Source organism: Pelophylax lessonae (genome assembly GCF_965119305.1).
Source record: "Pelophylax lessonae genome assembly, chromosome: 3".
NCBI lineage: Eukaryota > Metazoa > Chordata > Amphibia > Anura > Ranidae > Pelophylax > Pelophylax lessonae.
In genome coordinates this window covers 65,151,760-65,167,370 of record NC_138770.1, presented here as the reverse complement: position 1 = coordinate 65,167,370, position 15,611 = coordinate 65,151,760, and the positions used below count along the sequence as shown (strand labels likewise).

The 15,611-nt window shown below is 44.9% G+C and overlaps 1 protein-coding gene across 1 annotated transcript in view; it reads left to right on the top strand.

Moving 5' to 3' along the window:
* Positions 1-8,361: 8,361 nt before the first annotated feature.
* Positions 8,362-15,611, top strand: part of LOC309550326 (uncharacterized protein) — a gene marked incomplete at both ends in the record, with an annotated part of 82,721 nt that continues 75,471 nt past the window's right edge. Inside the window, one exon of the mRNA XM_082250723.1 lies at positions 8,362-8,796. Coding sequence (XP_082106849.1) covers positions 8,362-8,796 — 435 coding nt within the window. The remainder of the gene's footprint in view (positions 8,797-15,611) is intronic.

Below are 15,611 nucleotides of genomic sequence, written 5' to 3'. Positions count from 1 at the left end.
TGTTCTCGTCGAACCGAACTTTTGAAAAGTTCGATCATCCCTAGTCGATATGCCCCATCGGGCAGGGTCTCCTATTCCCGCTGTGCAGGTCTTCCGCAAATGTCCAGACTTCGTCTGACTCAGGCGGCGGACTTTCCAAGATGGCAGCGCTGGCTTCATCAAGCGCTGCCATCTTGAGCATGCGTGACGGGCTAATTCGGCGTCCACGCTGGGGGTGAGAGGCACTATAAAAAGCCCAGGGATAGTCGCCTAATGTGCTCGGCTCTTCTCTGGAGACCATACTGGGAGACACTGCAGGTAATACAGCCCTATACTGTAAATTAATAGAAACTGAAAGTGTAGTGAAGATATCACGGTGTTGATGCATTTGGTTCCCCTCTTTTTCAGAGTGGATTAAGATCTTGTGCATTTGAGCAATATCCTAAAGTATTTTGAGTCCTAGCAGCACAATATATGTTGATGCAGACTTAACCATTCCGATTGTCCATGAATATAAGGTAACTCACTTTCGTTAAACAACATCCTAGGCATACATCCATAGTATGATGCATCTAGCAAGTGTGTTTTATGTATATATATACACAGTATATATATATATATACACAGTGCCTTGCGAAAGTATTCGGCCCCCTTGAACTTTGCGACCTTTTGCCACATTTCCAAACATAAAGATATAAAACTGTAATTTTTTGTGAAGAATTAACAACAAGTGGGGCACAATCATGAAGTGGAACGAAATTTATTGGATATTTCAAACTTTTTTAACAAATAAAAAACTGAAAAATTGGGCGTGCAAAATTATTCAGCCCCTTTACTTTCAGTGCAGCAATCTCTCTCCAGAAGTTCAGTGAGGATCTCTGAATGATCCAATGATCTGTTTTGATACAGTGAAACATGTAGTGATAAATATGGAAAACTGCTTATTACATGCTGAGAATTTGCATTCTGTATGTATATATGTCTCAATTTTAACCGTGATTAACCACTTGCCTACAGTGCACTTTCACCCCCTTCCTGCCCAGACTGATTTTCAGCTTTCAGCACTCTCACACTTTGAATGACAATTACTCAGTCATGCAACACTGTACCCATAAAAAATTTGTGTCCCTTTTTTCACACAAATAGAGCTTTCTTTTGATGGTATTGAATCACTACTGGGTTTTTTATTTTTTGTGCTATAAATAAAAAAATACTGAAAATATTGTGAAAAAAAGCATTTTTCTTTGTTTCTGTCATAAAATTTAGCAAATTAGTAATTTTCTTCACAAATTTTGGCCAAAATTTATACTGCTACTTATCTTTGGTAAAAATAACCCAAATAAGTGTATATTATTTGGTCTTTGTGAAAGTTATAGAGTCCATAAGTTATGGTGCTAATCATTGAAAATTGATCACACTTCATTGCCCCCCCCCGGCGAACATTCCTTCCCCCCCCTTTTTTTTCTTCCCCCCCCCTTTTTTCTTCCTACTCCACCTCCCTACGTGATTTGTTCTGGTACCAACAACACACCTGTTTGAGCCTGTCATGAACTACAGAGTGCACCCCGCAGGCTCCCTGGTTTGGCCTGCTTTTCCTGGTTTTACTTATTGTATCCTCTGTTTCCCCCGTCTAGTTGCATTACCATGTGGATTATCGCACCCATTTATTTCTTCTCACGTGCTACTGGGCTTTGTTCACCCTTGCTTTGTCTGCTGCTTGACCGCGCCTTCCCACCTGGGCACAGAGTGTTCCCTTTATGGGGTGCCTATGGGTTGGCTACGCTGGTCGCAGGGTCCTGACCACAGCCCCCCCTGGTTGCCTCTTCTCCACCTACTCCTAAGTTTGACCCATGGTTATTGTAGCCGTTATTTTGTTACGCGCATCTGGCTTGTATTTATCTTGTCACTCTGTTTACCAAATTGTTGTTACCTGTTTACTTTGTTCTCCAATAAAATGTTTGAACCAGAAAATTGATCACACTTGACCACACCTGATGTACTGAAGGCCTATCTCATTTCTTGAGACACTAAAAAGTCAGGAAAGTACAAATACCCCCCAAATGACCCCTTTTTGGAAATTAGACATTCCAAGGTATTTAATAAGGGGCATGGTGAGTTTTTTGAAATTGTCATTTTTTCCCACAACTCTTTGCAAAATGAAGATTTTTTTTTTTTTTTTTTTTACAAATTGACATATTAACAGGTTATTTCTCTCACACAGCATATGTATACTTGCAACTACACCCCAAAACACATTCTACTACTCCTCCTGAGTATGGCGATACCACATGTGTGAGACTTTTTCACAGCCTGGCCACATACAGAGGCCTAACATCCAAGTAGTACCGTCCGGCATTCTAGGAGCACAAATTACACATATAATTTCCTGACAGCCTATCATACTTTTGAAGGCCCTGGAGCACCAGGACAATGGAAACCCCCATAAATGACCCCATTTTGGAAAGCAAACAGCCCAACGTATAATTTTTGAGGCATAATGAGTCTGATGATGTCATTTTTTTCCATAAGTTTTTGGAAAATGTGGAAAGAAAATGAAAACACATTTTTTTTTACACAAAGCTGTCCATTTATGCAATATTTCTAACACATAGCATGTACATAGCAAAAATTGCACCCCAAAATACATTCTGCTATTCCTCCTGAGTATGGCGATACCACATGTGTAACGCTTTTTCACAGCCTGGCCAAAAACATAGACCTAACATCCAAGTAGCACTTTTCACAAAGTTGTCCATTTATCCACTTTAAGACTGGGTCTATTTTTGACACTTGGTGTTTACAAGCTAAAATAATTTTTTTTGCTAGAAAACTACTTGGAACCCCCAAACATTATATATATTTTTTAGCAGAGACCCTAGAGAATAAAATGGAGATCATTGCAATATTTTTTATCACACCATATTTGCGCAGCAGTCTTCCAAATGCGATTTTTTTTTAAAAAAATTCACTTTTTTTAACTAAAAAATAAGAAAACAGTAAATTTAGCCCAATTTTTTTCCATAATGTGAAAGATAATGTTACGCCGAGTAACTAGATACCCAACATGTTATGCTTCAAAATTGCGCATGCTCACAGAATGGCGCCAAACATTGGTACTTAAAAATCCCCATAGGCAACATTTTAAAAATTTCTGCAGGTTACTAGCTTAGAGTTATAGAGGAGGTCTAGGGCTCAAATTATTGCTCTCGCTCTAACGATCGCGGCGATACCTCACATGTATGGTTTGAACACTGTTTACATATGTGGGCGGGACTTGCGTATGCGTTTGCTTCTGCGCGCGAGCTAACGGGGACAGGGCGCTTTAATTTTTTTTTTCCTATTTATTTTATTTATTATTTTTTTATTTTTACACAGTTTAAAAAAAAATGTTTTAGTGGTTCCTGCTCCAACCTGTGCTGGAGAGGATGCGGGCAAGTCGGTACATTAGTGCACATGTTGTGGTCATGCTTATCCCTACGAAGTTTCTGGACTTCAATACACAGACTGATAGCTGATATTACGGGTATTCTTAACAAACTAAGAGTAGAACAAGCCTTACTGGGTATTGGGCTAGACTGGTACCCGCCTTCCTGTAGAGTAATAGTCCAACATGTCCTCTATGCAGCTAGATTGGCGATAGCTCGCAACTGGAAAAGCCAGGTATTGCCCTCCAAAAGAGAAGTATTACAGATCGTAGGAGAGTCATATGAATACGAAAAAATTATTTCCCGCTCTGCTCAAAACTTCAAACAATTCAACAGCAGATGGCAATTATGTGAGGTATTCCGAGCATCTAGAATGTAACCCTGTTCTTTTCCCTTTTCCTTAACCATATGATTCTTGGGCGTGTGCGACTCCAGGGGGCGGAAATGTTCCCATTTGGGTGCTTCCTGGGGCCTGCGCATGTCCCGTGGTAACTACGACAGATGGCGGGCAACGTGGGGTGGTGTGGCTACTACCTCACCTTGCTAGTCACCATTTTTTCATTGTTTTTCCCCTCCCATTCCTTTTCTTTCTGTTTTTTTGTGTATGGTCTACTATGCAAATTTTTTGAACTGCATGGCAATCAAAGCCATATTACTGACAGTTGTGGTTAAAAATATTTTCTACACTCTTTCTTTCAATATGTTCACAAGTCAAATTAGTATGCTGTTTTGTATACCATGGTACTACATGTTTGTACTTTCTTGAAAATCCAATAAAAATCATTTAAAAAAAAAAAAAAAATGTTTTGATAATTTTTATTCCTATTACAAGGAATGTAATCATCCCTTGTAATAGAAATAGGCATGACAGGTCCTCTTTATTGTGAGATCTGGGGTCAAAAAGAGCTCACACCTCACAACTACACTAAAAAAGAAAAAAAAAAAAAATTGTTGAAAGAGGAAAAAAAAAAAAAGAAAAAAAAAAAGCGGCCCTTTAAACCGGTTGCTAGGCAACGTCTTTTGACGTAGCTCCGGTCCTCCAAGACCATAGAGTCGAGTGAGGGCCATCTTGCCCTCACTCGACTTCCTGTCTCTGAGGATCCGGGACTGGATAGTTTTCCCCGCTGCCGGCGGGTCCGGTAAGCTGGGAAAACGTCTCGGACGCGGCAGAAGGGGGGGGTGGGGGACCTCTTCCCCTGCACCGTAAGGGTAATTCCGCGGCGAATCCGCCACTTGGACCACCCTTATCTGAAAGCCGACCGCCCGCCGTTTCAAAAAATACTGGGGTTATGGGGGCTATCTGCTGCCATAACCCCAGTATTTAGCTTTTAATGGCCGACGTATATAGTCGTTAGGCGGTCAGTAAGTGATTGCATGTATATGGCAAACAGGTGACGATGACTGATGGGGTGACAGGTGACGATGACTGATGGGGTGACAGGTGACAATGACCGATGGGGTGACAGGTGACGATGACTGATGGGGTGACAGGTGACGATGACTGATGGGGTGACAGGTGATGACTGATGGGGTGACAGGTGACAATGACCGATGGGGTGACAGGTGACGATGACTGATGGGGTGACAGGTGACGATGACTGATGGGGTGACAGGTGACGATGATTGATGAGGTGACAGGTGATGATGATTGATGAGGTGACAGGTGACGATGATTGATGAGGTGACACGTGACGATGATTGATGGGGTGACAGATGACAATCACTGACGGGGTGACATGTGACGATGATTGATGGGGTGACAAGTGACAATCCCTGATGGGGTGACAAGTGACGATGATTGATAGGGTGACAGATGACGATGACTGATGGGGTGACAGGTGACGGTGATTGATGGGGTGACAGGTGACGGGCGATGGTCACAGATGGGTGACAGGTGACGGGCGATGGTGCACGGCGGTACTGATGGCAGTCTCTGGTGACCGGTGAACTTTAGGCTACGTTCACATGTGAGCGTAGCCTAAATCAGTGCCCAGAAATTGACACCCATAAGGCTACATTCACATGTGAGCGTAGCGATCATGGGCAGAATCACTGCGATTCCGCCCGCGATCCAGAAATCATTGCAAATTGCAGGACGCCTGTGCGTCATGCGTTGTTTGCGCGATGTTACCGCGATTCGGCAGGTGGAAATTGCGGCATCGCACAGCGTTTGGGGTGCTATTGCAAAAAACGGGCAACGCACAGGCGTCCCGAAATTTGCAATGATTTCCGGATCGCGGGCAGAATCGATGTGATTCTGCCCGCGATCGCTGCGCTCACATGTGAACGTAGCCTTATGGGTGTCAATTTCTGGGCACTGATGAGGTGACTGTTGGGTGGCAGGTGACATTGGGGGGGGGGCTGAGGACTGTGTGGGGACCAGTGTTAATTTCGTCGACTAAAACCGACTAAAACGTTTTCGTCGACTAACACAATTCAGATGACTAAAATACGACTAAAACTAAAATGGCATTTTAGTCTTAAGACTAAAATACGACTAAAACTAAAAGGGCATTTTAGTCTTAAGACTAAAATACGACTAAAACTAAAATGGCATTTTAGTCAAAAGACTATAACTAAAACTAAATCGAAATTTGCTGCCAAAATTAACACTGGTGCATGCTCAAAGCTTAATACCATAAATAATAACATATTAGATTTTTCACTCCAGGACCAGCAGTAGTATATAATGAGTTTGGAAATTGTAGAGAAATGCTTAAATAATGCATTACAAATTACAATTGAACTACACCCATTCGATTATAGATGACTAAAATGAGTTTTAGTCGACTAAAATGTAGGGCGTTTTAGTCGACTAAAATATACTGGAGTTTTAGTCGACTAAATACGACTAAAACTAAAACACTTGCAGAAGACTAAAATAGGACTAAAACTAAAATGCCATTTTAGTCCTAAGACTAAGACTAAAACTAAATTGAAATTTGCTGCCAAAATTAACACTGGTGGGGACCTCTATTTGTGTGATTTTACTTTTGCAGGTACACAGAGCAGTAACTCACTGTTTCTAGCTCTGCTCTCCTCACACTGGAAACTGTATGAGGAGAGAAGAGCTAGTAACAGTGAGTTACTGCTCTTTGTTTACATTTTGTGATCGGCTGTGAATGGATTCACAGCCGATCACATAGTAAACAGTCACTGTCAGTGACTGTTTACTACTGCCGGTGACAGCTGTGTTCCTACGGAACACAGTGCCACCGACATGACCGTGCTGCGCGCTCCCGATCGCGCATGCGCGGTCATCTACCGGGCTCCTCTATTGTGATCGGCTGTGTCATTGGAACACAGTCGATCACGTGGGAAACAGCCATGCCCATTGGCTGTTTCCCCCCCTGCCGGTGACGGGGGGTGTCCCGGGGACACCCCGACACCGGCAGTGCAGGGCGGCGCGCACACGATCGCACGCCTGCCCTGTTTCCTGGGATCACGTCATATGACGTCTTTCCAGGATAATGGTCGCACCACTCCGCCGTCAATTGATGGCAGGCGGGCGGCAAGTGGTTAATAAAAAAAGTTTTTATTAAATTGTGTCAATTTGCACCTTTAAAACCCATTTAATGCTATATGCTATTCTTGGATCTACTAATGAGGGTGTGGCGCAATGTTGAACTTTCCCTACTAGAGGTATTTTTCTGTACTTGCCTGTTAAAAAAATGAATGCAGCTTCCTCATCCAATCAAAGGACTGCAATATATTTAACCACTTAAGCCCCGGAGGATTTTCCTGCTAAACGACCAGGGGGTATTTTGCGATTCGGCACTGCGTGACTTTAACGGACAATTGCGCGGTCGTGCAACGCTGTACCTAAACGAATTTGACGTCCTTTTTTTCCCACAAACAGAGCTTTCTTTTGGTGGTATTTGATCACCTGTGCGATTTTTACTTTTTGCGCTATAAACAAAAAAAGAGCGTAAATTTTGCAAAAATAACAATATTTTTCACATTTTTTTATATGAAATTCCCCCCCAAAAAAATGTAAAAATCAAAATTTTTTAACATTTTCGGCCAATTTGTTTTATCCTACCTATGTTTGGTAAAAAAAAAATCGCAAAAAGCGTATTTTTATTGGTTTGCGCAAAAGTTATCGTGTTTACTAACAAAGGGAAAGATTTTTGTCATTTTTGTTGTTTTTTTTTTTTTAACGCGTAATGGCGGCGATCTGCGATTTTTTTTGCGGTACTGTGACATTGCGGCGGACAGATCGGACCCTTGACTGAAATTTTTGACACTTTTGGGGTTACCAGTGACATTTCTACAGTAATCAGTGCTATATATATGCACTGTTACTGTAAAAATACACTGGTAACGAAGAGGTTAACTTTATTTGGGAGGGAGGGGCTGTGTGTGTCCCTAGGGGCGTGCTTTCTACTGTGATTGGCTGTGGCTTGAGGTGAAAGGACACTGATCAACAGATCTACATAGTAGATCTGTCTGATCAGTGTTTTAACACCGAGGAGAATGACAGGCAGCTTGTTTACACAAGCTGCCTGACTTTCTCCCTCTCCCCCGACGATCGCAGAGTGAGCGGCGGACATCGGGTCCGCCGGTCACACGCGCGGGGGGGGGTCCGTGACCGCGCGGGAGCGCGCCTCCGGCGGCGCGCGCTCGCTCCCCAGACCCTCCCAGGCTAGTGACGTTAATTAACGTCACTCTGCCTGGCAGGGGCTGACCGCCGCAGTAAATTTACTTGCGGCGGTCGGCAAGCGGTTAATTTATGTTCTTGAGTAAGGTATACTTAGGAACAAACATACTGCTGTAATGCCACATTTTTTTGCCCTGTTACAAAAAGCATTGACCCAAAAATTTCTTATGATTACTAATAATTATAATAATGATATGCACATTGGATTTTATATAACATAATTCTGTTCTTCTTGTAGCCCAACAGTTGTACTCCACAGCCATGCTGAAAAAAATCAGAATATTTACTATATTCGTCATGATAGTAACTATTGGCTATGTTGCCAGGGCATCTTTAAAATATGAAGGCTATTTCATTTTCCATGTCCTCGATTTCTTTGCAACCTCAAACGGCACTAAGGGAACATTGAACTCCTTAGAAAAGGAAACCTCTAATTCTTTTGATGAAAACACCATTGTAGGAAAAGGAAATGGAATCTTATTTATGGAGACTGCAAACAGAATTAATCCGCGATCCCTGGTACTGTGTGCTATTGAATCAGCCGCACGAGTCTACCCTGACCGACCGGTGGCCTTCTTCGTAAAAGGACTAGAGAACATTACCACAGAAGAAGATGAGAAGAGAGCAAAACAACATTATCCAACCCTGTCATCCTTTAGCAATGTTTACCTCTTCCCACTGAGAATGGATCAGTTATTTAATAACACGCCACTTAAGCCGTGGTTTGATAAGGTATGTTAGAGACTAATTGGGGTACCTTTAGAGAAAGCAAGCACAAGTGTGGGTGCTTTTATATAGGAAGCTCAATAACATAAGGCACCTGTTGCAAATGAAAATAAAATCTTTAATTGTATTAATGAAGAACTTTTTCAGCACTATGTGGAGGAAGCCATCTTGGTAGAGGCAGGGCTTTGCTCTCTCAAGGTAGGGCCTCCTGCAAGGAGAACAGTACAGTGTAAGCCTCAGCAAATCTTCCTCCAAATCTGGTCAGGCTAGCAGTCTCATGTAACAGTGCCTTGGATCTCACACATACATATGCACCTCACACATACAGTATAGGCCTCATACACTTGGATGCACAGATATGCAGCCATGAGGCTATAGGCACACTGACATTTTAAGAAGTGCACTGCCATTTTTCAGCAACAATGTTGGACAAAAGGTACATTTTTCAGAGTACTTATGGGGAGGTGCAGCATGGTGCGGGGACAGTAAACATAGACAGTGTCTATTTTGAGAGGCAAAATGTGGACTGGCCTGTCTGTACCTAAATGGGAAGGTCTCCAGGAAGGATGGTGTGTCCCTCTCCTTTCCTTACTCATATGGATCCTCTCCCTACCCCTAATCACTGTCCCTGCCAGATGAGTGACCCATCTCTACATTACCCACACACAAAATTTGCAAAAATCCTGGGAGCCATGGCCTTAAATAGGCTCTGCCTGACCCAAGATGGCAGCCAGAGTTACATGGGGTGGCAGCATCCAATCGGATAGCTTTCCCAGTGACCCAGGAATCCAAAGAGGATCCATGTTCCTCTTAACTTCCCCGCCAACTACTAGCCGCTGTGGTCGAGAGCCACCTCCAGTGGAGAAAAAAGACTGCACCTGCCTACATCCCCCCCTTTCACAGATGCTGTCCTTGGCATTGCAACACAGAAAGGAACAGCATGAGAAATGCAATGGAACAGCAGGAAGCTACCATGCTTAGACTGCAAGATGGGGATGAGCAACAATGTCCTCTGTGGAGTCATGTTGGTACCACTCAGCTAGACTTCCTGTATCGGTGGGAAATCCACAGGGTTGAATACTTCTTGGTCTCTGGTTGGTTTGGTGGAACAGTCACCATTTAGCACACAGGGCCTTAGCAGATTGCAGTGGAGACATCTCTTGATGGGATTGGTTCCTTCTGAGGCCACCTCATATACTGGAGATAGAGGAAAGGGCTGTCATTCCACCCGATAGGGAATATGTTCCCACCTTGTCTCTAGCTTACTGCCTCATTCATTTTTGATATTTTTCACCAACACCCGGTCTCCTAGCCGCAATAGCAGATCCTCCCGGAGTCCTTGTGTCTATCCAGCACTGCTTGCTTGGCTTACTGTAGCCTATCCCAGTGTGCACCCAGTCAACACTTTATACCAGGATGGGCAAATTGTTGGCTGCCTTGAGAAATAGTTAGGAGGGATGCAGTTGGGTCTTGTATCCCAAATTGCTCAGAGTAGAAATGATACTTCTTGACAGTGACCTCTGAATCTGTATCAATTAGGCATGGGACCTCCTGTCCATTAATGAGGAAGGCCACTACTGGACTTGATTAGACCACAGACGCTTGTTTCCTAAGACCTTGTGTTCACTGTCCTGAGGGTTGTCCCTCTCCCCCGGAAGCCACTAGTTTAGTGGCAGCCTGCATGAGCTTTTGAATTCAGGCTGGCCACAGTTCTTGCTTACATGTGCAAAGCGGCCGCACTTGCAGTCCTCCTCTGGGTCCCTCCTCCACAACAGATTCTCACACTTAGGGGAAAGGGCCGAATCTCGCTTGAGTGAGGACAGTTCTTGTTTCAGGGAGACCACATCCAGGGTGAGTTCAGTTAATGCTGTGTGTATGGCTGACAGTGGTGAGAGGGCTAGAGCCGCCTCTTTCATGTACAGAGGCGGCTGGTGCTCAAAATTTTTTTTTTTGGGGGGGGGGGGGCGCAAAAAGAAAAATGTAATAGGTATTGCTTCACTGCAAAAAACACGGTAAAAAATTGCATGACTTTGAGGTCATGGTACAGGCATGGCACAGGCATGGCACAGGTGATGGTATAGGCATGGCACAGGTGATGGTATAGGCATGTCACAGGTCATGGTACAGAAGATGGTATAGGCATGGCACAGGTCACGGTAAGGGCATGGCACAGGTCATGGCACAGGTGATGGTACAGGCATGGCAAATATGATGGTATAGGCATTGCACAGGTGATGGTATAGGCATGGCACAGGTCATGGTACAGGTATGGCACAGATTATGGTATAGTCATGGCACAGGTGATGGTATAGGCATGACACAGGTGATGGTATAGGCATGGCACAGATGATGGTATAGGCATGGCACAGGTCATGGTACAGGCATGTCACAGGTCATGATACAGGAATGTCACAGGTCATGGTACAGGAGATGGTATAGGCAATGCACAGGTCATGGTAAGGGCATGGCACAGGTCATGGCACAGGTGATGGTACAGGCATGGCACAGGTCATGGCACAGGCATGTCACAGGTCATGGTACAGGCATGTCACAGGTCATGGTACAGGAGATGGTAAGGGCATTGCACAGGTCATGGCACAGATGATGGTACAGGCATGTCACAGGTCATGGTACAGGCATGTCACAGGTCATGGTACAGGCATGTCACAGGTCATGGTAAGGGCATGGCACAGGTCATGGCACAGGTAATAGTACAGGCATGTCACAGGTCATGGTAAGGGCATGGCAGAGGTCATGGTACAGTCATGTCACAGGTCATGGTAAGGGCATGGCACAGGTCATGGCACAGGCATGCCACAGGTCATGGCACAGGTCATGGCAAAGGTCATGGTACAGGCATGTCACAGGTCATGGTAAGGGCATGGCACAGGTCATGGTACAGGCATGTCACAGGTCATGGTAAGGGCATGGCACAGGCATGTCACAGGTCATGGTAAGGGCATGGCACAGGTCATGGTAAGGGCATGGCACAGGTCATGGTACAGGCATGTCACAGGTCATGGTAAGGGCATGGCACAGGTCATGGCACAGGTAATGGTACAGGCATGTCACAGGCCATGGTAAGGGCATGGCACAGGTCATGGTACAGGCATGTCACAGGTCATGGTAAGGGCATGGCACAGATATGTCACAGGTCATGGTAAGGGCATGGCACAGGTCATGGTACAGGCATGTCACAGGTCATGGTAAGGGCATGGCACAGGTCATGGCACAGGTCATAGTACAGGCATTTCACAGGTCATGGTAAGGGCATGGCACAGGTCATGGTACAGGCATGTCACAGGTCATGTCACAGGCATGTGACAGGTCATGGTAAGGGCATGGCATTGCACTGCAGCGGCTTCAATCACTGTTCACTTACCTGCTCTCCTGGGCTGGCTCGCTGACTCGCTGACTCGACTCCTGTCCTGTGACTCCACACTCTGCGAGACGTCCACGGCGCGCTCCTCCTCTCTCTGTCTTCGCTCTGACAGCGGCGGGAACCAGGGGGAAGGTGACGGAGTTGGGCAGTGACGGTGAGTGACTGACGCATGCACTGGCACCGCTCCCAATGACGTCAGCCGGGATGTCCTGAATGATTGGTCCAGGCTGGAGTCTGGACCAATCACAGCCAGGACAGGACTAGTGGGGAGTGTCGGGGCGCATTGCTCTGCGCCCCGGTGACACCCAGAACGGCCGCCAATCGGCGCCTCTGCCTTGCACCACGTGGGATGCCAAACCCCACCCCCCCCCATAGCCAGCAATAGGTCCGGTGCCCAATAGTGGACTTTACATGGTAATTTTTTTTTTCTTTGAAGATGATTGGGGGGGGGGGGGCGGCGCCCCTGCGCCCCCTATCGACCGGCCGCCACTGTTCATGTATGATGTATTATAACTTTTTGTCACTGCCTCGCACGTCCACCACAACATCATAAAAATAGATGGTGGTTTGTGCTCTGATTTGCTCCTGCAGGGCCCTTCTGACTAGGTCAGCCTTCAATCCTACCACAAACTTGTCCCTCAATAGGTAATCCAAGTCGGTGATATTGGCAGAGTAGTGTGCATCCCTCTTCTCCTGCCATTTCCAGAGTTTCTGGAGTGCTACCTTAAAATAAGGGAGGCTCTTGAATCTGCACCTCAACTTTGGGACCACCATGTTCTCTCTAAACAGGCCCATTTTTTTTTTTTGTTCCAAGATGGCCCAGTCCTCTTCCAGCAGTGCTATCGCAGTTCGACATCCAAGAGGAACTTGGACTTTTATGTTAATTCATACAAAGTAGTGAGAGGACAAAAACATTTAAAGAGCCCACTGACTCACAACAGATAGGGCTACCCCAACAGGTTACAAGAAAGAATAATGCACCAAATGAAGGCGCGTCAGACCAAAAGATAGAAGAGTCCAAACTCACTTACTGGTTTTTAAAACAACAGCCAACACATTTTGAGGGTCAGACCCCTCCCCCCTTCATCAGGGCTTCAGTTACAATAAGAACCTTGAATGGACTCAAATAGAGCTGAATCTTTGTAGAAGCTCATTGGTGGATCAGGAAAGTTAAACAGGGTATAAATGTACTGAAATCTCGGTACATGTGTACTCCTGTCTGTTCAACAGAAGCCTGTGTAAGGATCGCCAGCTGTCGTACGGTGCTGCTGGAAAACAGGAAGGAATTTTTTAATGAGCAGATCCACACACCAACTAAAAAACATATACCAAAATGCATAAACAATTACAAACATATATCAAAAAAGCGCTAATGGGACACAATATATACTGTGAGGGATTAGCTCGGTGGCGGGTGTGGATGACCCCTTGGGGGGTGCGTTTTCCCAGAGAGGTAGCCGACAAGTGCTTGCAAACAAACAGTGTGGTTTATTAAATGGTGTTTTCTTCACCAGGCTGTAATGCAGCAAAACATCCAAAATAAAATAAAACAGAAAATAAATCCTTGCCTCTGTGGGCGGCTACCTTCTCACAACTGGAACCTGCCTAAGTGTCTGTCTCCAACCTACCGTCGGGCAGACTTCCTTGTCCTACAGCGGACCTATAGCTTCACAGGGCAACACAGTCCTTTTGTTTCTTTCACACAGAAACACTTCGTCTTCTCACCTTTGAGACGTATTCACCCTTGGTTACCGTCCCGGGCACACATCACTCCGGGGGGTCTTCTCCCAGGCCCACACATCCTGTCGGGAGGCACACGCTGACTGTCCTCCTGCTCCCAGCCCACATGGCTTCAGGATGCAGCTTCTGGAGGCAGCAAACAACAGGAATTTCTCTGAACAAATTATAGAGCCTTAACTCCCTCATTCTGAACAGGTGAAGGCCTTTCAACTTCCTGCTGGCTAGCTCTGTAGCCAACACCCTAAATTAATTAATGGACTTCTCAATCAGGTGGAAATGTATCTTCTTCCTGTGACTACATTCCCAGATTTAGCTGACTTCCTGTCACATACCCCCCCCTCTTGTTTCAACCCTAGGGTTGGGACACATATTTCCAGGCACGCATGTGTCAGGCACTGCTGACTCACTGATAAGCCTCCTATTATCCTCAAGCTTCCGGATGAAACTGTTTTGTCATCTTCATTGACGGATTTCTCATAAATGCCACACAGTTTGTCTCTCATCTCATATACACATTCTTCAACTGCATTTTTGGCATCATTTTGCTCCTTCTCGTTTCTGTCATCTTCATTGACAGCTTTCTCATAAATGTCAGACAGCTTGTCCCTCATAACCGTCTGTCCAATCCACCATGGAGGACCGTGATCCATAGGCAACTCAATTGGGCTAGTCTTAATGTCTTCAACATTCTTAAGACGCCTCTCTCTGCAATCCATAAATGTTCTCCACAAAACTTTGAGAACCTTTGCTTCACTAAGCTTTGTTCCAAGTAGGGACTCTTGACATCCCTCTGTGACTTGAGTTGCCTCTCCATACATCTGTACACAATCATTGACTTTTTGTTGTAAAAGGGAATGATCTTCCTTCTTGAGCTTTGCTTGCTCTAAGATGCTGTGCAGAGGATTTTCCAATTGAGACAACAGGCTGTCACACATTTCTTCAAAGTGACCCCTGTTCCTTTTCCCAGAGATATCAATATCATTCACCAAACATTTCATATTCATAGGCAGATCTGAAGCATTTGCACTCATCAACTTCTTAAACTTTTCGCCCTCCTGAGCGAGTCGCAGTAAAGGCCTACTATTTGATTTGATATTCAGTTTATATTTCTTGCCAAACTCTTCACAGAAGAAGCCAACCAGAACATCATCAACTTTCCTTCCACCAACATAGGGGTCAAAGGCAACAACACAGTTGAACCCAGCGATCTGGGTGGTATCCATTATAGACCTCCTCTCTGCATCAGTGAAGAAGCATGGAACTGCAACACATTCTTTTACAGGTTTCTTCAATGCACTTTCTGCTGAACTATTTGACCGCTCAAAGTCACCTGGTTCCTTTTCTCTATCTGAATTCCACATGGAATGCATCTCAAGATCACGATCAAACTTCTGCCACCCGTCTTTCACCAGTTCCATTTTGGAAACACTCCCTGAAAGGCACTTATTCATTTGCTTCACGTTTTCACCAACAGCCTTAGTTTTCTCCACTAGGTGGCGTTTGCTTTTTTCTCCCAGATTTATATCACTTGCTTTAGTTTTCTCCGCTTTAGTTTTCTCCACTAGGTTTTCAGCCTGAACTGAGAAATCATCACATTTCTTACACAGCTCCTTTGTTTGCTGAAGTTCTAATGATACATTTTCCAATGCTTGAAGTTTTTGAAGGAACGGTTTATTCCAAAGGGGTGATTCAAGCCACA